The 27,321-nt window shown below is 33.4% G+C and overlaps 1 protein-coding gene across 1 annotated transcript in view; it reads left to right on the top strand.

Annotated features, from left to right (window-relative positions):
* The window catches only part of FYTTD1 (forty-two-three domain containing 1), a 28,189-nt gene extending 1,369 nt beyond the window's left edge, over positions 1-26,820 (top strand). Inside the window, exons 2-9 of the mRNA XM_037033672.1 lie at positions 3,554-3,682; positions 13,349-13,497; positions 17,559-17,671; positions 19,427-19,523; positions 19,929-19,990; positions 21,518-21,592; positions 22,639-22,765; positions 24,440-26,820. Coding sequence (XP_036889567.1) covers positions 3,554-3,682; positions 13,349-13,497; positions 17,559-17,671; positions 19,427-19,523; positions 19,929-19,990; positions 21,518-21,592; positions 22,639-22,765; positions 24,440-24,538 — 851 coding nt within the window. The 3' untranslated portion in view covers positions 24,539-26,820. The remainder of the gene's footprint in view (positions 1-3,553; positions 3,683-13,348; positions 13,498-17,558; positions 17,672-19,426; positions 19,524-19,928; positions 19,991-21,517; positions 21,593-22,638; positions 22,766-24,439) is intronic.
* The last annotated feature ends 501 nt before the right edge of the window (positions 26,821-27,321 follow it).

Genomic DNA, 27,321 nt, shown 5'->3' with positions numbered 1-27,321 from the left:
GATCGCCACAAGTCAGGGCTCACTATATGAGTTAAGTCAGTCATCAGAGATACTATGTTTGGTCTCAAGTCTTGTCTTGCAGAACCATAAATAAATGAGAAATATTTTGAGCTAAGGCCAAGAAAAAATATAATAATGAATATTGAGTGCTTACTACCTTCCAGACACTGGATACACATTATGTGTAAACTCAGTTTATCCTCATAATGATCCTATGGTGTATGTACTCCTAATGATAAAAAGCGTGGAAATCCGGACAGAACTCAGTTCAAATCCTGCTTTTGTCAACTTAATAGCCACGTGATTGTGGGCAAATTACTTCTCCGTGCTTCATCTGTAAAAAGCTGATTATGATAATAGGCTTATCTGCTTTAGAGGGTTGATGTAAATTTCAAACAAGTCGAAAAGGCTTGTTTGATAAACTACTTAGAACATTACCTGGTACGCAGAATACTGTATTCTGCTGTAGATAGTGTAGTCCCAGGTGTAACTCACATTCATGTTTTTGGCCAAAACATCAGGAAAAAATTTTTTGTTTCAATTTTTTAATCCATTTATTTATTTATTTGCATTTAGATACTTGTTTTTTTGTATTATAAAGCAATTTTAGCATTTATTTTCGAACATACTGTGGTACAAGAAATTTTATGTAGCAAATAATTAGAAAATGTAAGAACAGATACAAGATATTTCAGGTACTACCCATATATAATGTGTATACTTATTTTTCCCTCAAAAATAAGTGCCATTATACTCAGCACACTACAGTAGCTTTATACTTGCGCGCACGCGCACACACATTATATAAGCCATTGTTATTTCCATTTTACAAAACATGAGGTGTAGAGAAATGAAGTAACTTGTCCAGAGTCCTAGAACAAGTAAGTGGTGGAACAGGGATTTTGGTTGGGTTTGGCTATAAATATTTTAGGAAATGTTAAGCAGGTATTATCATGACCTATACATTAGCTTAAGTTTCTAGGGTTTTTGTATGTATTTTGTTTGATTAGGATGTTCAAGTGGAAAAAACTGAGGGATAATTATCTTTGAAGATAGAAATGAAGTGCTGTGGATAGCTAAAACAGAACTTGACCTCTTTCTCTCCCCCAAGAACATACTGTTAGGTATACTACCAAGAGCATTTTGTCAGGTATAATTTTGTTTTGTTTTAGTGAGAATTTTACAGAGATAGGATGGAGAGATATCTATTTTAAACAGTTGTTATGTTTTGTGAATATTTTATCAGGTCTGCAGGAGTTTTAGGATCTAATTTTTCTTTTGCTTTTAAATCGTTTCTTTACCAGGATTATATGAATATTCATACAGAATATCTACCAAGGTTACCAATAGCTGGTCTCCTTTTAGCTTATTTTCTTAATTTGAAAATGAGTATTATACTTACTTCATAGAGTTGATTTAAGAATTAAATGAATACATGCAGAGCAATGCTTGTTAATACTCAGTTGTTACGGTTACTATTATTAGTACCATATATACCCCTAGTGTTATGGAAGAAACTTCTTTTTATAAAAGTAGCTCATCATAATGGATTTTTTTCTTCTGATACTTACCCTATCTGTTTCATGAGTAGGAGAAAGCCGTTCTCTTCTTTTAGATTGAAAGAGTCCTCTCTGTCATAGTAGCTCATTTACCTTGAGGACTTAGATATTAAAATATTTAAATATAATTTTATATTTGATGTGCTTTATACTTTCAATTTTTTGTTATGTTTGTACTCTCTAATGTTGTATTTTAAGATTAAGCTGCTTAGTCAAAATTATACCCTTATGTCCCCTGTCCTTCCACTTTTTTCATGGTCCCCAGACCAAATTCATTTTTTTGTGTGTACCCTCAAGGCTCTGAGATTTCAGACTTCTGATGAAGAATAGCACCTTACCTTATTAAAGAAAAGTAGTGTTCAAAAAAAAGTGTCCTTCTCACCACTTTCTTTCTGCTCAGAATTGAACATGTTCACGTATCTGATATTCTATACACCTTTTAATTTTTATTCTTTAAAAACTGTTTTTGAGTGTCTAACTTTGATGACTCTTGTAGTTGAAGGATTGATCTCCAGAAGGTAACAAAGTACTTTGGGGAGAAATTAATTATTTTATATGACTATATGTTTATTTAAATGTGATTAAGAGTCTTAAAGATTACAAATGGGTTAGGTAGAGTAGTAAGATTTACTGATATCATTGTTAGATTATTTGTATTTAGAAGAGTTAGGGGGAAAAATCACAGTTTAATTATTAGTTTTGTGAAATTTTCTTAAGTTGTTCAATTTCTTTGGTTTATTTGTGTTATTTTCAGTCATCAGAACTAATATTTGCATTGGGACTATGGAGAAATTGGATATTTCTTTATAAATATTTCTGGCTTCTAGTAACCTTTTAAAAATTATTAAACTATAGTTGGCATACAATATTGTATTAGTTTCAGGTGTTCAACATGGTGATTCAACATTAATATACTACCTTGTGATCACCATGATAAGTTTATTAACCATCTGCATAGTTTTTAAAATATTACTAATTTTATTTCCTGTTTGGTAACCTACTTTTTTTTTTCTTTTTACTGATTTGAAAGAGAGAGGAAAGAAGCAAGACAGAGAAACATCAATTTGTTGTTCCACTTATTTTTGTATGTATTGGTTGCTTCTTGTGTGTACCCTGACTTGGGATCAAACCCACAACCTTGGCATATCCAGCACAAGACTGTAACCAGTTGTGCTACCCACCCAGTACCTAGTAACCTCTTTTTAATAGATGTAAATGGGAATCTGAAGATCATTTCGTTTTCTAATCTTCACATTGTTCTGTTACGGTATTAAAGCAACGTAAGCCTTGTAAGTTACTTTGGGGTACTTTGAAAGTATTTTGGGAACTAATGAGGCTTAGAGAGAGCAGTGTAAAAGAAAAACAAGTTAACCCTGAATTACTTTGCTAGAAGAGCAGAAACTAAATGTATTTTCTCTTGGCACTATATCTTTATAATGGTACTTATTTAATTTTTATTTGTTGTTTACATGTCTGTTTCCATCAGTAGTTTTAAACTTACTGAGAGGATCATATTTTACTTTCGTTTCTATTATAGAATAGTCTGCCACATATACTTACTGCACATGGTATATACTTAATAAATGCTGAATTGAAATAAATAAATTTATTTTTTAATGAGATGATATTTTTCTGATTGTGGTTTTATTGAAATTGGTTATCTTTAAAAACTGGAGACTTCTGTGATTATGGAAAGAAGTATTAGTAATTTTTTATGAATAGGCTTTTACTTATTTACATTAATCAGGGAAAGAAATACCGTATTATGGGTAACGGAAATTTAGGTCTCTTCTTTGGACTTTTGATATAACATTTCCTACAAAACCTTTCTTTAGTGGTCCAAGTGCATTGGTTGATTATTACCCTCTTATGGTAGTGCTTTCAAAGTAGAAAAGTTAGGGACATGGAAATTTATCAACTAAAAAATGAGAATAAATAATTGAGTCATTAAGCTAAAATGAAAATAAATGATCATTGAATTTCCTTTGTCACAGATGATATCATCAAATTAAATCGAAAGGAAGGAAAGAAACAGAATTTTCCACGATTGAATAGAAGACTCCAGCAAAGTGGGACCCGGCAATTCAGGATGAGAGTACGATGGGGAATCCAACAAAATTCTGGTAAGTTTTGCAAGTAAGGCTAAAGAGCTATTATTTTGGGGCTCATGGTATACTATTTTTGGTATGTACTTAAAATATGGAGGAAATATATCAGTACCTTTATTTGGAATTTGTATTTACTGTCAAGTTTTTGTTTAATCTTAAAATCTGGTAAAAATTTAAGTTGCCTTAAATTTTTCTAAGCCTCAGTAGAGAAATAGTCTGAAGTATGTGCAGATTATGAGGTCTGCCCAGAAAAAGTCCAGCCATTGTTAGTATAATGAGTACAGTTTGTGTGACATCGATATAACCTGGCAGCTGAGGAGAGGGTACTGGAATGTGCAAGCGTGAACAGTGACAACTTCACTGTACTAGCCAGTGGGGGCAGTAGACACTGTTGAGTGAGCGTGTGTACTGTGTGGCTGTCATATTCAAAATGCGTGAGTAGAGCAACAAATCTGCACCAAATTTTGCATTAAGCATGAACATTCCTCCATGGAAACTATTCAGATGATTCCTTCCAAAGGCTGCTATGGGCAGCTGGTGATTGGCAGATTCATCATGACAACATATTTACTCATGCATCTCATGCAGTTTTTTGGCTAAGCATCAAATCACTTAGGTGACTCTGTTCCTCTGCAGCCCAGATTTGACAGCCTGTGACTTCTGGCATTTTCAAAAACTAAAATCACCTTTGAAAGAAAAGTGATTTCAGACCATTGATGGGATTCAGGAAAATATGATGGGGCAGCTGATGGTGATTGTGTGAGGAGAACTGTGTGAGGTCCCAGGGTATCTACTTTGAAGGGGACTGAGGCATCATTGTCCTGGGTACAGTGTTTCTTGTATCTTGTCTAATAAATGTCTATTTTTCATATTAGGTGGCTGGATACCTTCTAGACAGACCTTGTATGAATTATGAACATAATATATAAAGGATTTTTACATATCATGAAGACTTCTTATATGTTCCTTTAACAGTGTTTCATGTGGATGACTGTGTAACTCCGGCTTAAATACATTCAGTGTTAAAGCATACCATCTTGTTAAGAGTTCTTTCATTATTGGTGATAGCTCTGTTTACCAGAAAATTCTCTTGACTTGAATTAAATCATGCCTGCCTGTTAATCCTACAGTTACAAGAAAAAACTCCCTTTTCTATATGAAAATCTTTTAAGTATATGCAGACTACTGTTCTGCATAGAAAATGACTTCTAGACTCTTTATCCTTTTATCTGGGACCTTTAGGATTTGTTAAATCCTCCAAAGGTGACACTCAGAATTGAATGCTTTAGATATAATCTAATGATCTTGGAACTCTACATATACAGTTATTTTTGGTAATCAGGAAGTTTATTTACTTATAACCATCTTGTTCCAAAATGGATTTAAGGCAGTAACTGAACACTTAATTATATATGATTCATTAGCATTTTTAGCAGTTATATCAGCATTTTAGAATAAAACTTGTTCAAAATTTTAAAACTTTACATCTTTTTTACATATATGAAAAATGTTTGATAAACTATTTTCTGAATTGATTTTTATCTTATACATTGAAAAACACAACAAATAATCTCCAGTGAGTCAAACACAATTAGTTCTATGACTAACAGCTAACATGCGAACATATTCTCAAAATATATATTTTTTTTATAAATAGTGTGTATAGCTAAGATTAGACCTGAAAGAAAACACTTACTTTTCTCTAATAATTTCTTGAACAGCTTAACCCAAGTGAGTAAATTTCATGACTGGTATTTGGCTATAGCAAATGAATATTTAATTCCAGTGATTTATGTTTAAATACTTTAAATACTTTAAAATGAATATTATATATAGTATACCATATTTTAGATATAACTTGTTTTAAAATAATTTTAGAGTTCATAGAAGCCAGAAATACAGTCATTTATGCTAACCATTTGTTAAATACCATATTTTTCACACTATAAGACACACTTCCCCCCAAATTGGAGGAAAATGGGGATGCATCTTATAATCTGAATGTAGCTTTACATTGTGAAATGTTATATATGTTATTAAATATTTTACCACATTTTTTGCTTCAAAAATTTTTCTCCTATTTTCTTCTAAAAGCTAGGTGCATCTTATGGTCTGAAAAATACAGTACCTGATAAATACAAACTAACCAGGTGTTCAGGATATGTAAAGGTGCAGACTTTTTACTTCAAGGAATTTTTACTAATTGAGATAAGGTAGAACATATTGACTTGTGAAATGTCATAAGAGAAATTCTGACATAGGACTTTATGTAGAGATTTTTGTGCTAACAAGATCAGTGGTGATTGAATGGATAAGATGAAATAGGATCTGATCCATAAAGGATCAGAAAAGGTTTTCCTTTTAACAGTAGGTTATGATCTGAGTCTAGTGATAAATGATATCTAGGGGCAGCTTAGAATCTTATAAGATTGAACTTGTGCTTGTATGTTCTCCACTTGTATGAGACAGGGCCTAAAATAGAACAGCTGCTGCTGTCACTGAATATATAGAAAGATATAGGATTGTCTTAAGCCCTGATTGGTTAGTAAAAGTTTGGATTTCCACAACATAATGTCAGTGAGGATATTAGCTTGAAGTAAGAGCACAAGTAGAACAGGGAGCCCTTGGCATATACTCAATAAATTATTTTTGATGACTGATCAAATAAGTGAGTAAAGGCTTCCTAATTGTGCCCAAAATATAATTTCGGTCACTCAATAAGTACTGGCTGATACCAGTGACCTAAATATCCTTCAGTGGTGGAACACTATGTAGCCATAGTTCTCAAAGTGTTATCCAGGGACCCTAGGGAATCCCCAAGACTTGAGAGGTCAAAACTATTTTTATAATAATGCTAAGCCATTCGTTGTGTTTTCACTCTTACTGTCTTATAAATGTACAGTGGACTTTTCCAGAGTTTACATGATGTGTGGTAATTAAAACAGATTGAGTGCAGAAACAGTCTGTGAATTTAGCTATCTTCTGTTAAGCCAAACACTAAAAAAATGCAAACAGTGCCACTCTCCCTATTATTTTTTATTATTTTGGGAAACAGTTGTTATTTTTTATTAAAAATAAATTATTTGCTCCACATGTAATGGATTTGTTACTGTTTTAATGAAACAATAGTTTTTAAATGTCATAGTGTTCATTTCTAGTATGATAGGTCTCCGTATATATGAACCCACAGAAACAAAAACTCTTTGAGGTCTTCACTAATTTTTAAGAACATAAAGAGGTCCTGAGACCAAAAAGTTTGAGATTGCTGTTTTTTTTACAAGAGACAGGAATATTTTCATGTTGCTTCAGAAAAAAGTCAGTAATACAATTGCATACTCTTTGTGATAATGACATTTCCCAGAAAACCCCTCATATCTTCATGTAAGTGATGAAACTCCAGAAATTATTGGGGCAAGGGATGTGTGTGAAAGAAATTCATGAAGAGATTAGGCTAAGGATTCAAAGGAAAGATGAAAAATTCTAGTTCTAGTTGTTTTCAACCTTATTTGCACCCGTGAAGCTTTATAAACTAGACCAATGCTCTAGCTCCACTCTATTTCTACTGAACCAGAATCTGCAGAAGTAAGGCCTAGGGATTCTTTTAAAGCTCCATATGTGGTTCTTGTAAATGGCTAGTGTTAAACTGCTGCTGTAGTGGAGCTGAAAGTGTGAAAGGATCTTCATAGAGGTAGTAATTGCAGTAATGAAAATGAATATACTCTGGAAAGACTGGAGAGAACTTTCTAGAGGAGCTGAATGGATAAAAACTAAAAAAAAAAAAAACCCTTGCATTAGATTATGTCTTTAGTACATCTTCATTGTGCTTTTTAGAATATAAGGCAGTTACAGAGTATAAGAAGGGAGAGATATGTATATAGGGGCAATATGTATATAGGTCTTTATGAAACATGACAAATGAAAGAGTGAAAAACAGTACCTTTGCTAAAACTGAGATAAGGCTGGTAAAATTTATTCAAAGGTAGAAGGGGGAGGAAGGGACAAAGGATGATCTAGGCTTCCCAGAAGGTGGAAGAGAAGAATCCACCTGTGAGTAAGAAAAGGTAGTGGAAAGGTTAATGAGTGTGGAAACAATGACCATAACAGTCAGAAATGGAAGGTAACCAGGAACAGAATTCTGTCCCATACTATTCTCCTTTTAATCAGTTTTATTCTTGTTAATAAGACTTTCTCATTAATCTTTCTCATCTGAGTTTAAAACTTTGATATAATAATGGGTTCCTCCTCTCTTTAATCTTTCTCTGTGCTCCAGTAATTCATTCTTTTTTTTTTTTTTTGGAATACAGTACTTTCGCATTTCTTTGTTCTTCTTCCAGTCCTTTATCATTGTCATGTTTGAGTTCTGCAATAGCATCTGAAAGGGTCTCACAGCTTTCTCCCTCTTCTATTCAGTCTCAGATATTGCTTCTAGACTGATATAATCTGATCGTGAATCTGTGACCCCTTATTCCTAGTCAAGTGTAATTTTTACCTCTACCTAAAGCCCTCTTATGTGAGCCCACCACATTCATTCACTTCTTATCCTTTTCCCTAGACTGCCTCTTCCCTCAATATGCGGTAGTTGCCCGTGTCTTTGTACTTGTCACTTCGTGTCTACATACCTATTCAAATTTTGTAATAGCTAGCTTTGAGGCCACTTTTTCTGTTTTTTTTTTCCTCTTTGGAGTTATACCATTGAGTATATTCTTCCTTTTATTCTTTAGTTTTTACATAGCAGTTTGGAAAAGTCTTCAGTTTTTGGAGCCACACAAACTAGAATTCTGCTTTTATTTTCTAACTATAACCTCTGGGTAGTCACTGTTCTTTGCCTTACTTTGATCACCTACAAAATTGAGCTGTTAGCATCAACCTCATCAAGTTCTCATTTAGGTTAAAGTATTCAGCATAATGCTCCTTCATGTAATACAAATAAAATACCAAGGAATTGTATATTTAATTTGAATAGACATGTTCCCCCAACATGCTCAGCCTTTTTTTGGTTGCAATTCCAGAAGAAGACCAAATATAGAGCAGCAATAATTTGATTTTTTAAATTGTAATTTCACCCCATCTGGTGTAGCTCAGTGGATTGAGCACTGGCCTGCGAACCAAAAGGTTGCTGGTTCAGTTCCCAGTCAGGGCACATGACTGGGTTGCAGGGCAGGTGCCCGGTAGGGGGCCGCAAGAGACAATAACACATTGATGTTTCTCTCCCTTTGCCGCCCCCACCTTCCCCTCTCTAAAAATAAATAAATAAAATTTAAAAAAATTATAACTTCATTGCTTCTTTCTTTGATTATAAAAGTAGTAAGTTCAGTACCTTTAGTTCTGAGGCAGAGCACCCAAGAAAGGAAAAATCTGAATGATCTCCCCACCAGCTGAGCTGCCATGCTGATGGACCTTACTGGGAAGCCATCTGTAGGGGTGATACAACTTAAATTCACTGGAAGGTGAGTAGGGTCAGAGTATAGGGATGCCTGGGATGAGACCTAGAGAGATACCTAGAGCTCAAAATTTAAGGCATCGCTCACTCTCAAATTTTGTGCCCTGGGCACCTCTTTTGCTTCACCATAATCTCAGCTTATGAGGGAGGCATAATGGGTGCCGCTGGGTGTCCTATGCCACAAGAACAAGTGTGGATGTACCTCCTGAGCCCTCCACTGAGGAAGCTTAACCTGGTGCCTGCTGGTGAGAGAAGTGTTCCTATAACTGAAGCAGGGCAATATAAAGTGAATTGGGAGCTAAAAGGCCATACATTGGTAACTAATTCAACCATCATAACATAATAAGTTTTCCTAACTTTCTTGCTGAACTCTGGTTTCAAAATAGGCAAGTTTGGGAATGACATGTGAGGTCTGTCCAGAAAATACCCAGCCACACACTAAGGGAAAATAGGGACAGTTATTGAAGAAGATACAAGAAATACTGTACATAGGACAATGATGGCTCAGTTCCCTTCAAAGTAGGCACCTTGGGACCTCACACAATTCTCCCAGTCGCCGCATCATATTTTCCTGAATCTCATCAACAGTCTGAAATCTCTTCCATTCAGAGGTGATTCTAGTTTTGGGAAAAGCCAGAAGTCACAGGCTGTCAAATCTGGCCTGTAGGGGTACTGAGTCACCTGGGTGATTTGATTTTTTCACCAAAAAATTCTGCATGGGACATAATTCATGAGTAGGCACATTATCATGATAAAGCTGCCAATCACCAGTTTCCCATAGCTGCAGCCTTCGGAATCATCTGAATAGTTTCCATGGAGGAATGTTCAAGCTTAATGCAAAATTTGGTATAGGTTTTTTGCTCTTCTCACTAAGCCATTTTGAACGGGACAGCCACACAGTACACATGCTCACTCAACAGCATCTACTGCCCCCACTGACTAGCACCATGAAGTCATCATTGTTCATGCATGCACATTCCAGCCCACTCACCTTGGCTGCCAAGTTACATCAATGTCATACAAACTTTTCTCATTGTATTAACAATGGCTGGACTTTGGGCAGATCTCATCCTCTATTATGCCCATCTTAGAGAATCTTCATACACATTAGCCCTGAGAAATTCTGTGGTAAAGAAAACTTTTAATATAGTTCAATCATGAAACTTTTCTGTTGGAAGGCCTGTTAACTATCTTGGAGGTTTTGTAGTATTATACAGGATACTATTCTAAAGATATTCTCCTCAAAATTAGAATTATAAATGCCCAGTATCAAAAAGATTATTTAGCATGGCTCTCTGGAATTTCTGACTGTTGCATTAAGAAATATAAGAATTTGAAATATAATTACTAGAAGGAAGAAGACAGTATTACTTGTGGGTAATATAATAAGTGAGTTCAGTGGGATGGCTGGTAATAATTAAAACTGCAATAGCTTTCTGTAATCCCAGGCATGACAGTATGAAAATTATGATAAGAAAAGTGATCTTTTGTGATTGACAACAAAAAAATACTTAATAATAATCTTAAGAAATGAGCAGGACCTATGGAAAGGAAAGCTTACAACTTTACCAAGCCAATTGAGTGACAAAAGAAGACTTGAATAAAGGGAGAGACATACCTTGTTCCTGAATAGTGTAAAGAAGTAAATTCCTAAAAAATTAATTGTAAATTTAATGGAATTCTTTTATCAAAGCCTCAAAGGAAATTAGAACTTGACCCTAGAAAACTGATGTATGAACATGGTAGTTTGTGAATAGAAGAATACAGATAGCCAAAAACACATGGAAAATGTTTATTCTCACTAGTAAACTACCAAATAAGATAAAATTTTAAATACCAAATGATAAAGATTAAAAAGAATAATATTCTGAGTAGTCACTGATATGGAAAAAGTAGTACCTTTATGTTCCTGGAATATAAATAAATATAGTCATTCTGGAGGGGAGTTTTATAATGTAAATCAGAATCCTTAAGAATTACTTCACTCTTTGATATAGCATTTCAGCTTCTGGAAATGTATATATTCAGGAAATCATGAAGGTGTATAAAAATATCTATAGTGTTACTACAATGTTAATAGTATAACATTAGAAGTAACTGAAATGATTAGTATGAAATTGGTTGGATTAAGTATATGTACATTAAAAAATGATGTAATAAAAGAATATTAAATACCTGAGATAATAGTCACAATATAGTGTTAACATACAGGGGGAAACACAAAAAATACTGGAATTACCTTTTGGAAGGTGGCCCCTTGTAATACGTGCTATCCCTGCTAGGTGAGTGTTCTAAGAACCCATTTGTATCAGTGTACACCAGCTGGTGTTATAAGAAGCTGCATTCAGCTTCAGTGAATTTTTTTAAGACTTCTTAAATATATATATATTTAATTGATTATGCTGTTACAGTTGTCCCATTTTTTCTCCCCTTTATCCCCCTCCACCCTGCAACCCCCCTCCACTAGCATTCCCCCACCTTAGTTCATGTCCATGGACCATACTTATAAGTTCTTTGGCTTCTCAACTTCCCTCCATTTCCCATACTATTCTTACCTTCCCCCTGTCAAGACTCTTTCATTGCCTTTGCCCATGATGGGCAATTTACCAGCCAACCTGCCCAGACCCTGCTCAGTATTGACTAGTTTTTGAACAAAGAGGGCAATGATCCCCAATACCCCACCCTCCTCCATGTTCACCCGATCGTGCCCCAAGTAATTTTGTTTTATTACCCAGATGAAAAAAGTCCTCAAAGGGAAATGTTTTTGCAGATATGGAAGAAGTGAAACAAAAGGCAGAAGCATTAAAGGGCATCAAAACCATGAGTTCAAGCAGGTTTGAGCAGAGGAAAAAGTCTTGATAGGTGTATTGCATCAAATGGAGAGTACTTTGAAGGTGACTGAAGTTTAAAAATGCAAGAGTAATTACACAGTTTTTTATAAATACCAAGTTTTTGGTTCCCTCCTCATAGACCACAAAGTGGTCGTGCTGGAAGATTGATTCAGTCTACCTTCTAGGCACTTAGTACTGCAAAATTATGATTTACCTCATGTGATAATCTTTGGAGTTGCTTAAAAATAGTTGAAACTAAAAACATTAACCCTAGGCCCTGGCTGGCGTAGCTCAGTGGATTGAGCGCGGGCCTGCGAACCAGAGGATTGTGGTTCAATTCCCAGTCAGGGCACATGCCTGGGTTGCAGGCCAGTTCCCTGCAGGCCAACTCCCAGCAGGGGACACATGAAAGGCAACCATACATTGATGTTTCTCTCCCTCTCTCCTTCCCCTCTAAAGATAAAATAAATAAATAAAATCTTTAAAAAAAAACCCTAAAATATACAAGTAAAGACTAGAAAGACGTAGAATGTTAGTAGTGATTATCTCTAGGTGGTGGAATAATGGGTAACGTAAGTTTATGTTTCTAAGTGTTCTGTAGTGAGCCTATTTATTTTTTCATAATTAGAAAAAAGTAAAGAAGATACATAATGGAAAAGCAAAGTTGTAATATCACACACCACAGAGATTAAAATATCTTCATTGTGGGGATTGCCTGAGGGAGTAAGAGGTGCTGGGTGGAGGTGGGGGAAAAGGAGAGAAATTGGGGCAACTAATAGCATAATTAATATAACCTAATTTACAAATAAAGAAAATATGTCCACTGGAACTCATTGGGGGATTTAGCAAAAACAGTTTGAATGTAGTAGGACTGAAAATAAAGAAGCTGGATTGCAGTGTAGTAAGTAAATGGGAGATAAAGACAGTGATTCCACTCTAGATCAGCACCATCAATAGAAATTAAAGTGTGAGCTGTATACTAATAATATATTTTGTTTAATCCAATGTGTCCAAAATATCATTGTAACATATAATATAAAATTATTTTTGAAATATTGTACATTCTTTTGTTACATCTCATTTTAGACTAGTCGTTTTTCAAGTACTCAATAGCCACATGTGGTTATTGGCCAAAACATTGCACAGGGGAAGTTGAGACTGTCCTGTTAAGAAAGTAACGCCAGAGAGAGAGGGATAGCTAGAGGTGCAATGTGAGAATCCTCTAGTCCTTTGTAGTTTATTACTTCAAAAGAACCCTTTCCAGTGCAACTTACTGCCTCATTAAAAGTGAGATATTTTATATAATTCATAAGAAATATATGTAGATAATACTATAAAATACCTGTGACATGTGTGCCTCTCGGTTGCATTCTTAGACTGATATTTTTTCTTCTTTTTTTTCCCCTACAGGTTTTGGTAAGAATAGTCTGAGTCGTAGAGGAAGAATAATGCCTGGCAAGAGACGTCCTTATGGAGTTATCACAGGCCTTGCAGCTAGGAAAACTACTGGAATTCGAAAAGGGATGAGTCCTATGAATCGTCCACCTCTAAGTGACAAGGTAGGATGATGACTTAATTTTGGGTGAGATACTCTTTTTCTGTATTTGTACTAATTCGTGAATGACCTTGAGAGAGCATTTTATTTATTTTCATTTTTTACATGGTACTTTCATTTTTTTACATAATTATGTAATTAATTGAGATTAAAAAAAGCATTGTTATTCATGAGTAGTGCCTAAATTTCCACATTCTTCAATAATACAAAATTTTTTACAGGTTTCTGATTTTCTGTGTGCACGTGCACACGTGTGTGTGTTGTGTGTGTGAGAGAGATTTTTAACAGGTTATTGAGGTGTAATTTTATACTACAAGATTTATTTGTTTTAAGCATATATTCAGTGAATTTTGAGTAATTTACCATTATACAGTCATCACAACAATCTAATTTTAGAACATTTCTATCACTCTAGAAAGAAATCTCATGTTCATTCACAGTTACATCTTACCATCTACCTTGGGAAATCACTAAGTTACTTTTTGTACATTTTTTATAAATTTGTCTTTTCTGCATGTTTTACATAAATGGAATCATACAATAATTTTTGGTCAGGTATTTTGCCATAATTCTCTTTGAGGTTCATCATGTTGAAGCATGTAACGATATTTCATTCCTTTTTATTACTGAATAATTTTCCATTATATGGATATACTGTGTTCTTTTTATCCATTCACTAGTTGATAATTTAGTTGTTTTCACTTTTTAGGTATTATAAATAATGTTTCTGTGAACATTTCATTTCTCTTGGGTAGAAAACTCCCCTCATTAATATTTTTAACGATTTACCTACCATAAGTTAGCCACTTCTCAAATTTTAACTGGTTTTACTTACATCTCAGTGAGTCATTTTTGAGTTAGCTAAAGCATTCCTTAAAATAGTTTCAGATATGGTTTTTCTTCTATTTCTTGTTTAGTAGGTCTGAGCCACCAAGAAATTTAATGTTCTGTTCTTCTATTTTTAATCTTTGTGGTTTCTCTGATTATAAAAATAATACATACTTGTAAAAAATTTCAGAACATTTATTACTTAAATTATCTAAGTGTGTGTATTCTGGTTAAGAACCACAACTGTCTTAGATCTCTTAACTTCAGTTCTGCCACCAACAGCAGATGCTCTTTCCTCTAAAACTTTATCACAGATCTTGAAATTGAAAAAAAAACCACCATGATATATGGGTGCTGGAAGGGAGTTTGGGTTTAACTGCTAATTAATTACTTACTCTAGTAAAACTTTTTAAGTTACTATATGTGGTAGTCTTTTGAGTTGTGTGAAATTTGAAAGTGTTAAATTATAGAATGCTAATAACAGTGTTCTGGATTACAAAATCCATATATTCAAAGTTTGAATGATTTTTTTGGCAAAGATATGGTTTGAAATTTGCTGTTTCTTTAAAAACCCTTTCCTCAACTTGAATATATATAGATTAATAGCCTGATTAGGGTGCAATAATGCAATTGTGAAGCGGGTTATTTTTTAGCAATTTAAAAATATCTATTTACATATGAATAACTCAGTCCATCCCTTTTCATTCTTTACATAAGTCACCTAAATAACTTAATTGGCTTTGAATTGCTATGTGTACTTCAAAATTTTACACTTTAAAAAAGTTCTTACTAGATTTGTTATTTTATCTCTTCCTTATAGTTTATAAACTATATAGATTTTATTTCAATAGAAATGTATGTTTTTCTTACCTATGAAGTGAATAACTAAGTGGAAAAGATTATGTACTCATTTACATTACTATTAAATACCACTAATATAAATAGAACAAATAGCTGTGCTAAGAAGGGAATGGTTGTCTCTAAGAATGAATTTTCTTTTTGGTTAGAGAAAGTCAACTTAAAATAATCTACCAAGAAGTAAAATTGTGTTTTAAGTTATTCAGGGATTTTGTTAGTGTCAATTCAAAGCTTTTTTCCTTTAGATTTAGAATTTCCCCAAACTGTAGTTATGTTATGTTTTATAGAACTTTTAACTTGCTTGTGGTAATACGAAACCATTTAGTACTTCTGTGAAGTTAAAAAAACGTCATTGTTGCTGTGTGTGTGTATATATACACACACACTTTATATGTTTTCTACTAACAGGTAGTTTTAATCATCTGTCTGTTTAGACAGTTAAAAGTAAGCACCTTGTGTCCATACTATCGAATTCTCTTCAGCAGTAAAAAAGGAATAAATGTTAATACACAAAAGAGCAAGGATATATCTCAACATCGTGTTAAGCAAAAGAAGTCCAGACACAGAGACTAGGTATTGTATGATTCTATTTACAGTAAGTCCTCACTTAACGTTGAGGATGGATTCTTTAGCTTTAAGCGCAAGGCTTAAGTTTTAAGCCGTAGGCTAATTGGTATAAACAAGATTAGGTTCTGATGGCATCTCATCAACATTATAACGAAATGACATTGAACAAAGTGACTTTATTCCAGGACCTGCTGTATTTGAAATTGTAGAAAAGGATAAACTATAGTTATAGATCAGTCATTGCCTTGGATAGGAGTCTGGCGAGGGACGGCAATTGACAGCAGAGGAACACAAGGAAACATTTTAGCCTGAGAACCCTGTTCCATGTCTTGGTTATTATGATATAGTTACATGATTATATGTAATTATCCAGATTTATTAAACTGTACACCTAAAATTTTATTGTATGTTAAGTAATACCTTAATATAATTAACATTAAAATAAACTAAATATCTTAATTTCTTTTCCTCAAGGAATAATATTTGTATATCAAAATTATTGTGAAAGAACACTATGTGAATTTGGCCTGAATCCGTGCTTCCCAAAAGCTATTTTTTTGGATCACAAATAAATGTTTATTGCCTTTCAAAAAATTATATATGTGTACATGCATATACACACAAACTTATTTCTAGGTATATGTTTATTCACATACATAAACATCGAATCCATGGAACACAAATTTGTTATATATTAATGGATTGCCACAGTTCTTTTCCATGTAGTTATCATTTAACTGATGTTGACTGAGTACCCACCCACTACGTGCTAGATGCAAGGAATTCTGCAGTAATTCAATAGGAAAATCCCTGTTCTCCTGGAGAACACATATAAACATTAAATAAATTACCACACAAATAACTACATGATTATAATATGGCAGGTGCTTTGAAGGAAAGTAACATGACAACATCATAGAAGGAGCTTTCACATTTATCTATAAAAAGGTTCTTGATGGTGTTACTAAAGACAAAACGAAAAGCTTGAAATGGGCCATTAGTATGATTTCATAGCATTTCTCTCATACTCTTGATAATTCTTTATCCCTGTTTTTATATTTATTTCTTTGTCAAATGTTCATGACAATGAAGACTTTCATAATTTTTGCAGTTTTTAGTCTGTGATATTTATGAAGTTAGTTTACATATGCTTAAAATATAAGGGAATTCAGATTAAGATTTGGCTCATGTTGTTAAGGACTTTTGAAAAAGACCTTGTGGGAAATAGAGAAACCTGAATTAGGCTTTAATGACGGATTGAATTTACATATGTGGAGGGAGAAGAAGTGGACATTTCATGAGCTTATTTTCTGTGGCATTAAATATTCTTGATTTTTTTTCCTCTGTAACCATTTGTACTCAGTTTTTTTGTGCTATTAAAACCTTTTTTCTCTCTCACACATTTGTTTTGGAACTTGCCCCTCTTACCCTTCACTTGATGTAAAAAAACATGTTTATATAAATGATTCCCTAATTTACATCTCTGGCTTTCATTCGCTTGAGCTCCAGGCCTATATATATCCATCATCTATGCGTGTCCCAGAGCACTTCAAACTGAACAGAGCTAAAATAGAAAAAAATCATTTTTTTGGTCCAAATTCTCCTTTAATTGCAAGTATTTTGAGTATAATGTGATTGTCTTTTCAGTCACTTAGACTGGAAATATTCAAGTCATTTTAGCCTCTCTGTTTCTGAAATCTGCACATCTAAAGCAGTGGTCAGTCCTAGTCCATTTTACCTCAGAAATGCTTATTGTAATAAAGTATATAGCAAAAAACAATCTGATTAATATAATTTCTTGCCTTCTGAAAGAATATAGAACGATATTTTCCAGCATTAAAAAGGAAGGCAAACCTTCTGAGACAAAATGAAATGCAGAGAAAACCAGTTGCAGTTCTCAAGAGACCTAACCAGTTAAATAGAAAGTAAGTACTCAAATATAAGATAATGTTGCCCTGTGTAATTAAAGATATACTTCTTGCCTAAGTATTCAAAGGAATGGATTTTCAGTGATTCTTATAGTTATCTGGTCATTTTCAAGACATGTATTAGGGATGTCTATCTGATCATCCAACATATTAGTATTTATATTTTTTCGTATTTCTTAGACCCACTGTTATTGATGAATTTAACTAATTACAAACTGTAAAAAATCACTCTGCTGCTTTTCTCTCTTGAGATATAGAATATAATTGCAAAAGGTGACAGTTTTCATAACCTCAGTTGGAATTGTTCAAAATTGGGAATTCTGAAAGCTGAATTTGTTATTCAGTCTTAAGGGCTATTAATAGAACATTGTAGGTTATTTGTGGAAAAAGCAAACTAGGAAGAATTCTGTATTAATGCTTCTTAAGCTGAGGTTATTTTTGTATTAATTTGAAAGCTTATAAGAAAACCTGAAAAATTGTGACTTATTGTTATGGTATTCTGTTCTTTGTAAGGATAAAGTGGGTACAAAGGAAGTTGACAAGCTATGAAGTTTCCTTATTTCAGTTTCAAATACTGTTTATTCATCTTTTATAGATGATAATTTAAAACAAAAAACCTGAAATAAAGTCTTTGTAAAAATATAAGGCTGGAATTGCAGTTTTACTTAAATATTATCTCTTTCCCTTTTGAAAATTATTTTTTAAAGATTTTATTATCTTTTAGAGATAGGGGAAGAAAGGGAGAGAAACATTGATGTGTGAGAGAAACATCTGTTGGTTGCCTCTTGCACGCCCTCAGCTGGGGACCCGGCCCACAACCTAGGCATGTGCCCTGACTGGGAATTGAACCCACAGCCTTTCAGTTTGCAGGTTGATGCCCAGCCCACTGAGCTACACCAGTCAGGGCTGAAGGTCATTTGATAGTACTTTGAGGAAAAGGGGAACTTCTCAAATAACAACTTGTCAATTATATGACCCATTAAAAGTCCATGTTTATTGGGCCAGCTAGGGGGATTTTGCATTTGAACCACTGTAAGGTTAGAGGTAGTAATGTTAGGCGATATTTAAGCATTTATTTATAAAAATAAATAAGCGGGTCAATAAGAGTTTATTTTCTATATTACCAACTTTCTGTAGAAATTAGAAAGGAATTGCTAATGGTCGACTCAAACGTAATTGAGAGTAGTACATTGTTCTGTGTGTGAAAGAGCAAGCTCTGGAAGATGTAAGTTTTTCTGTGATTTATGTTACTATATGAAAGTTCCCAGATGAAAAGGAAAACTGGAAAAGACATTATTTTTCAGGATTTTCTGTTTTTGGTTTCCAGCCAGTTTGATTATGATGTGCCTGGGTATGATTTTCTTTGTACTAATCCTGCAAATCTTCACTTACATCTTCCACCAAATTTAATAAATAGCATTAAAAATATTGCTTTAAAAATGCTGCTTTATAAGGTCTTCAGAAGAGATCTTTTATGTTTGAATATCAGAGAGTTGAATATTTACAAGATAAATTAGTTCAAAATTAACTCAACTGTTATGTGTAATATGCTACAGAGGGAGATATTTGTAAATCAAATCTCTATAGCTTTGTGTAAATAAGGAAATAATTCAGAATCTTTGTGTTTACTGACCTCACATTATCAACCTATGAATTTAATTATTCTTGTGTATTGTTTTCTCCAATGTTTGAAAGTTGTTAAATGGCTCAGACTATTCATGCATATGTGTGGTTTTGTTTTTGTTTTTCCAGAAATAACATTCCAACCAATTATACCAGGAGTGGAAGTAAATTAAGTCACCAGAAAGACACTCGTCAGGCAACTTTTCTTTTCAGAAGAGGCCTAAAGGTACAAAAACCCTTGGCAATGTTTTCTTTTTACCCGAACAAAGCATCCTGAGCATCCATTTTTAGTTCCTCAATCATTAGGTAGGAATGGCTGATGGTTGAGGTTGGGGTTGGGTTTGGTTATGGAGAACATAACATTAGATTAGTTCCTTCCCCCCACCCCCGAAACTCTTTTTGTCCTCAATAACAACATTTTATAAAATGTTAACACGTTATTTAGGAATCATCCTGTTTTTACTACTTGTGATGCAGACCCCCAACAAAGAGGTGTTGCCAGGATAGGCACATGCCCCCTCCTGTGTTCATACACATGTCACACTGGGTTATAAAGTTTGGAGGGTTGCTCTTTGGAATTCAGATTCTCTGCTTTTTGTGGGATCTACTGCTTTTTGTTTTTCCCCTGCAGGTTCAGGCCCAGGTGAACACAGAACAACTGCTAGACGATGTGGTAGCAAAGAGAACTCGTCAGTAAGTTTCAATTTGTTTTTCAAGATGTCATTTCAAAACTCCCAGAATATTAGCAACCCAAAATACTTTGTGCCCTAATGTAAAAGAAATTAAATGAGACACAAAGTAAATTAACCATTAAGCCTGAAATAAATTAATCCTTTTTTTGCTCCCCTGCCCCTCGCCCAAAACTTACATTTTTATGTGGGAGTGTAAAAGTTTTAGCACCAAATACTTTGCTCTATGTTTAATTTTTTTATTGCCTAATTATCCCATTTTAATGAAATAGCCCTTTATTGTCTGTAATTGCTCCTATACAAATGAATCTATTCAGCAAATAAATGGAAGAAAATCCAGTAGAGCTTTTAGAAAATTTGTAATCCCTTAAAAACATTAGAGTATTTTCCCTTTTCACATATTTTATCCCCTTACCCCTATTTAGTTTAAAAAAGAATTTTTTTGTCTGTTAGAATTGCACTTCCCAACTATGAGTTATGACATTCTAATTCTGCAATATGGTCAGGTTTTTGGATTAAATTATTTAAAATTATGGCTACTTTTTAGAAAACAAAACATGCAAAACATGGTCATGGTCCAGATATGATGCCAACTAAATTGGGACATGATTTCAAGCAATCAGAAAGGGAACTGTTTGAACTTGATGCTGGCAGTATTCTTTTGCACAGGTTCATGACGGTGGAAATGATAAGGAAGAAATGATAATCATAGCCTATTTGCTTCTACATGAACAATATTTGTATAATTGCAATATAAATGCTGTGTTTTGAACTTTGAGAATCAACCTATGGAACAAAGCACAAAATCCTTAATTTGGTAATAATATAGTATAAATACCAAATTCTAACTGACATAAATATAAAAGAATTGATAAAAAGTGAGAGAAAAGGTGGAAGGAAGAAATAGAGCTATACTACTATTCTTTTATACTAAATGGGGAGGGGATGGTGTCAAGCGATACTACTGAAAGATAAGTATGTTTGAAGTTCTAATGAGAGAAAAATAGTGATACTGCCATCAAAACATTTAGAGTTAGGAAGGGAAACTAAAGAATAGTGTGCGGAGCTAAGTCATAATCATAGTAAGATATTATAGAAGCATCTTGTTTAGTGAACTGGAGGTAACCAGTGAGCAATAAAAATAGAAGAGGTTGTGAAAGGCAACCATACATTAATGTTTCTCTCCCTCTCTCCTTCCCCTCTAAAGATAAATAAATAAAATAAAATCTTAAAAAAAAAAATAGAAGAGGTTAAAGTACTACCTCTAGGGACCAAGAAGGGGAAAATAGTGGGGTGAAGGACTGATGCTTTCCTTAAAGGCCTTTTTATATTTGATTTTTTAAATGTGTATGTTTGTTATACTGAAAAATATTTAATACATTAAAGCATTGATTTCTTACACCCAAAATGCTGTATTTCTGGAAAGCTAAGAAAAAGTAGTATCTGCTTTGAAATGTATGTTTTTTATGTTTAATACACTATAGGATATATAAACTTTATTCTAAAGCAGTTTCTGGTTTTCTGAAACTAGATGGCGGACTTCCACCACAAATGGAGGAATTTTGACTGTATCCATCGATAACCCTGGAGCAGTGCAGTGTCCAATGTAAGTCTTTTCTTTACTTTACAGAAACTACAATCTCTCAGTATGTAAGATAATAGAAAAGTATTGGACTTCTGCTTGGAGTATGATGTCCAAATTAGGATAAACTGAGACAAGGATAAAGGTGATACTTGAGGTACAAAATAGAAAATAATACAGCATAAAGTTAAAAGCAAAAGCTCCCTTGATTCCTGGTTCTGTAGCCCCAAAGTTACCACTTTTAACAATTTCACCTCTTTTAATTCTCTCCTGAGGATATGTTTATTATTTGAGAGAGAGAGAAAAAAAATCATTGTGAGAAAGAAACATCGATTGGTTGCCTCTCCTACACGTCCCCACCAGGGATCAAACCTGCAGCCTATGTACATGCTCTGCCTGGGGATTGAATCCACAGCCTTTTGGTGCATGGGACAATGCTCCAACCAACTGAGCCAAGTGGCCACAGCAACAATTTTATATTTTTATTTTAAAGTTTGGTGCATGTATAACAAATAATACATAATCTATTTTTATGTAATAATAAATAAGGGAAAACTATACCTACTTGCTCCCTTCTCCTCTTCCAGTATATTTTGAACATTTAAAAAAAATTATCTTCCTTTAAAACTCTTTATAGGGTGTTCTTTTATCTAGATAATCTTAATTTTGTTAACCATTCCATTATATTTATTGCATTGTAAACTTTCTAAGTTTATGGAGTTTTTGCTCTATCTAGCCATTAAAATATGATTGAAATGGAAAGAATGTAAGCAGGTCTTTAATGAGACTTCAGAGGTTGTTTTATTTTAGTAGATGATCAGGACTTGGAAATGAGCAATCATTCAAAATTGTTGAAAAGTTTATAGATCTACTTAAAGAGGTATTACATTTTAGTCTCTAAATTAGTCAATTAAGAACCATGTACCTTTTTCTGAGAACACAAATAAAATAGTTGCCCTAACACATTTGAATATGTGTATAAGTCAGGATGTCATTATGTACTACATTATTTATTTTTCTTCTTTTGATTATTAAGCTGGTCTAAATTCATTTTAATTTTTTTCTAATAGAACTCAGAAACCACGATTAACTCGTACTGCTGTACCTTCATTCTTGACAAAACGGGAGCAATCAGATGTAAAGAAAGTTCCTAAAGGTGTTCCTCTACAATTTGACATAAATAGTGTTGGGAAACAGGTAAATTTTTTCCCTTGTATTTCTTTGGGCCATTCCCTAAGAATATTTTACTTAACAAAACAAAATGATTGAATAGGGTGTCCTAAGTCTCCTCAACTCTAGGAATCTACTGATCGATTTATTTTCTGTCTCTACAAATTTGCCTATTTTGGACATTTCATATGAATGGGATCATATAATATGTGCTCTTTTGTGACTGACTTCTTTTACTTAGAATAGTATTTTCAAGGTTCACCCCCCAAAGTGTATCAATATTTCATTTTTCTATTACTGAATAATGTTCCATCATATGGTTTGCCATATTTCATTTATCAGTTGATAGACATTTGTGTTTCCATTCTTTGGCTATTATGAATAATACACCTCAGAACATTTACAGGTTTTTATATGAATTTATGTTTTCATTTCTCCTTGGTAAATACATAAGAATGGAATTGCTAGATTGCCTTTAACTCAATGTTTAACCTTTTGAGGAACTGCCAGACTGTTTTCCAAAGAAGTGACTACACTATTTTATCTTGTTACAAGCATATATGAGGGTTCTAAATTTCTCCACACCCTCACCAACACTTGTTATTTTATATCATTTGATTATAGCCACCCAAATGCATATGAAGTGGTGTAGTTTACTGTGGTTTTGATAATTTTTGTGATAACATAGGATTTTGTGATCTTGCTAAAATTCACTTACTATTTATAATTTTGTAGGTTCCTTTAGGGTTTTCTATGTAGACAATCATGTCATCATCCAAATTCATTTCCAGTCTTTAAACCTTTTCTTTTTCTTCCGTATTATAATGGCTAGGACCTTCAGTACAATACTGAATAGAAGTGGTGAGAGCATGTATTCCTGCCTTGTCCCCAGGCTTGAGGAGAAAGTATTAAATGTTTCATCATTGAGTGTGGTGTTAGCAGTAGGTTTGTAGTAGATTCTCTTTATCAGATTTAGGGAATTCCTTTCTATTCATAATTTGAGAATTTTTATCATGAGTGGGTATTAGATTTTGTCAAATGCTTTGTTTGTATATATTGACATAAAAATCTGCAGAATTGAAGATATAAAGTATAGACAGAAATTTGACCAAATTAATTTTGCTTTTACTTTATTTTGTCCTTGTTACTTCCCTTTCAGAAATGATGAATATAATTTGGTTGTGCTTTCTGTTCATCAAAAATTAGATTTTGATTTGATTTGATTTTGAATTCATCACAGAAATTCAAGAACTCAGAAATTCAGGAAAAGTTATTTGAAAATATTCACAGTACTAACCAATTGTACTTGTATCAGAGGTATCACTAGAGTTGGTGGCAATGTTCGCAGAGACCAAAAATAATTCAGATAGAGAAATCTTTGGGTGTATGACTTGTAGGCATTATAGTATGTGTGCTTTATATAGTGAATAATGTAGGCATTATAGTACTGAGGGGAGATTCTGAGTCACACTTCCTGGTTTAAATTCTGGAGCTGTACAAGTAGGCAAATGAACTAACTTCTCTAAGTGTCACTAATTTTACCTGTTTTGAATGATTTTTGTTAGAATTAGAGTTCATACACATAAATTTCAGGAAATGCTAGTTATTGTTACTATGAATTACCGTTATGATCCCATTGTTCCAAAGTAAATAAGGCTTACAGTCAAGTTGTTAATTTTTGTTTTGTTTTACTTTCTTTAGACAGGAATGACTTTGAATGAGCGATTTGGGATCCTGAAGGAACAAAGAGCCACTCTCACATTCAGCAAAGGTGGAAGCCGCTTTGTAACTGTGGGATAGAACCCATGTTAAAGGGACTTTGAGTGATGACTCTCAAAGTGAAGTTAAAAAAGTGGAATTGCTTGAAGGGTTCATCACAGAAATTCAAGAAACCTTATTTCAAAATATTCACAAGGCTAAATACTCTTATTTTTATTTTTGGATTTTTTTTAACATGTATAAATAATGCCCTGAAAAAAATAACAGGGAAAAATGCCTTTCTGTTCTCAAAGATTTCTAGGTTGACCCAGATAGAACAATTTGCTATTTTACTTCTTTGGTTCTTCATACAGCAGAAAGAAGACAGAAAGACAGAAATTGATTATTTTTGTGGTGGTGGTACTTAGGATCTCGTCTCCTTTGTCCATTTTTATATTTTGCCACGGTAAATCTTGGTCTTCGGAAATATGAGGTGGCCCCTTGGTTGCCATCCTTTAATAGTATTGACGTAAGAAGTGCAGTTGACTTTTCTTCACTAGTGATGTTTAAAAAATTAGAATTGCACTTTTGGGTTTTAAGATGTATGGGAATATCTGAAACTTGGTTCATTTTTCAGATAGTGTTAGGTTAATGCTCCAGAGTTATAAATCTTTAAAGTTGAAATTTTAAAAAGATATGTGACTCTAGGCATTAGTCTCAGTTTAAAAATGTTGCTGTTTGAAGGCCATAAATGCATGTTTACAAAAATATCTTATAGAACCTTGGAGGAGAAAGTCCAATATGAAAATCTGACAATTTGTGTAAGTAAATGAAGAAAGCATGAGGGGAAGTAGCAGGTCGAAGACAGGTTACTGAGGTGATAAACTTTAAAACCCTGGTCATAGGAATACTGTTTGGATTTAGTGTGGTCTTGAGTCTAGTGTTCTCAAAGAATTCTTCAAGTGTATTTAGAAAAATTGTAATTATTAAAATGGTTTGAGTCCCTTAGATATTTTGATAGTAAAATTAATAGCCATAAAGTCCTATACTCTTCTTATTTGAAAAGTTAAACTTTATAGACATTTAATCTTGTTAAATTAAACAGTATACAGCTCCAAAAACAAAAATATACTTGAATATGTCAAAAAGAAAAAAATGTGAAACGAAAATAGGGTTATGTTGTAACCTTTTTTATACCTTTCACTCTGACTACTTGTATAAAATTGAGGCGTTTATGGTGAGAAAAAGATTATTTCCTGCCACAGTCAGGAGGGATGGGAAGAGTTAGTTGTCAGTTGTGCCAAGCTAGTGCTAAGAGTCCTCAGATGGTTATATACTATAAGTTACAGTATAATGCCAAAATGCAGCAAAATACCCATGTTGAAGCTTAACCTTTTGGTTTGCTATAATGTTAAGTCCTCTAAGTAGGTGCTAGCTTCCCTGCAGTATAATTAGCATTGATTTCTCTGTTAAGAAAAAGAAAAAAAAGGCTCCTGTCTGCCTTGCATTGTATACTAGACTTCATTATTCTCTGCCATGGTTACTTGGTTTATGCTAGCCACAGAAAGCTATCAAAAACAGTTTCATGCTTCTACCAAAGAACTAAATCTGATCCTTAATATCTGGTATTTTGTCAGTAAATCTATGGGTGTTGGATTATTGGAAGCTGGTCATACAATTTGAAAATAAACTCATCTCTCCTTAGGCCAAGGCCTCACTGTAAAACATTTTTGCAAGTACAAATGCTTAGATACGATCCATGACCAATACATTTTAGACTGGTTTAGAATTACTGGTAGTTTATTTAAAGCAGAGGAAAAACAACTGAGCATGAGTTTGCTGTCTTTAGAACAGTTTGTGAAAATATGGTATAAAGATGCTTTCATTTTCTTATTATTTTAAATATTATACAGAACTATTATTAATGTATTTTTGAAAACATTAAAATTGCCCCAAATATTAACATTAATTGCATCAAGCAACAACACAGTGTTTTTGGTATATTAAACTTTTGCTCTTCATCTGTAATTTCATTTCTTTTTAATACAAAATTTTGCTTTTGTTACAACAAAATTAAAAATTTCCAGTCCTAATGTGTTATATATAAACATAAGAATATGCTTTGTTGGAGGAAAATTTTCTTTCTAGGAATGTGGTTGTAGTCATCCTTTTTCAGTTCTTAAAATTTTTTTTCGAAAACAAGATGTAACTAAAAATTTCCTTTGCATCAAGGTGTATGTAAAACATTGATGCAGTGCATCACAAAATGAAAGTTTATATTTAATGAGGAGAAGCTTTACACTGTACTTTCTGGTGTTTTTTGGAAAAGTTACATTTAGATATATTCTGAAGCTGTTAATTTTTAACAAATAAAATGTTACAGGTCTTAACTGATTTATTCTTAGCTGTAAAGATTATGTTGTGGTTTTTAGATTGTTCTATATAACAAACGTTGTAGTGATTATATTTTTTATAATCTTTAGATTGAAAAGCTACCTACCAATTAAATTGGTAAATCAAAACTGATATTGAATCCTGATAACTGCATTTTAACATTTCATTCATAGCCCCAACAGGAAGTAGCCAGGATAAGTGAAAATAGAAAATTTAAGGCACTGGCTGGGTAGCTCACTTGGGTAGAGAGCATTGTTCTGAGTTGCCAGGGTTCAGGGTTCAATCCGGGTCAGGGCATATATCAGAAGGAACCAGTGAATGTGTAAATAAGTGGAACAACAAATAGATGTTCTTTTTTTCTCCTGCACACACACTTTCTCTAAAATCAATACGTTTTTATGTAAAATAAAATAGAAAATCAGATTTATTTAAAACGCAGAATGTTAGCATAGATGAGTGTTTAGAGATCACCCAGTTCGACCCTTTTTTAC

Source organism: Sturnira hondurensis, unplaced genomic scaffold (assembly GCF_014824575.4).
Source record: "Sturnira hondurensis isolate 20B ecotype Veracruz unplaced genomic scaffold, ASM1482457v3 Scaffold0021765, whole genome shotgun sequence".
Classification (NCBI taxonomy): domain Eukaryota; kingdom Metazoa; phylum Chordata; class Mammalia; order Chiroptera; family Phyllostomidae; genus Sturnira; species Sturnira hondurensis.
The sequence above is the reverse complement of the archived record's forward strand: the minus strand, read 5'-3'. Positions and strand labels throughout refer to the sequence as shown.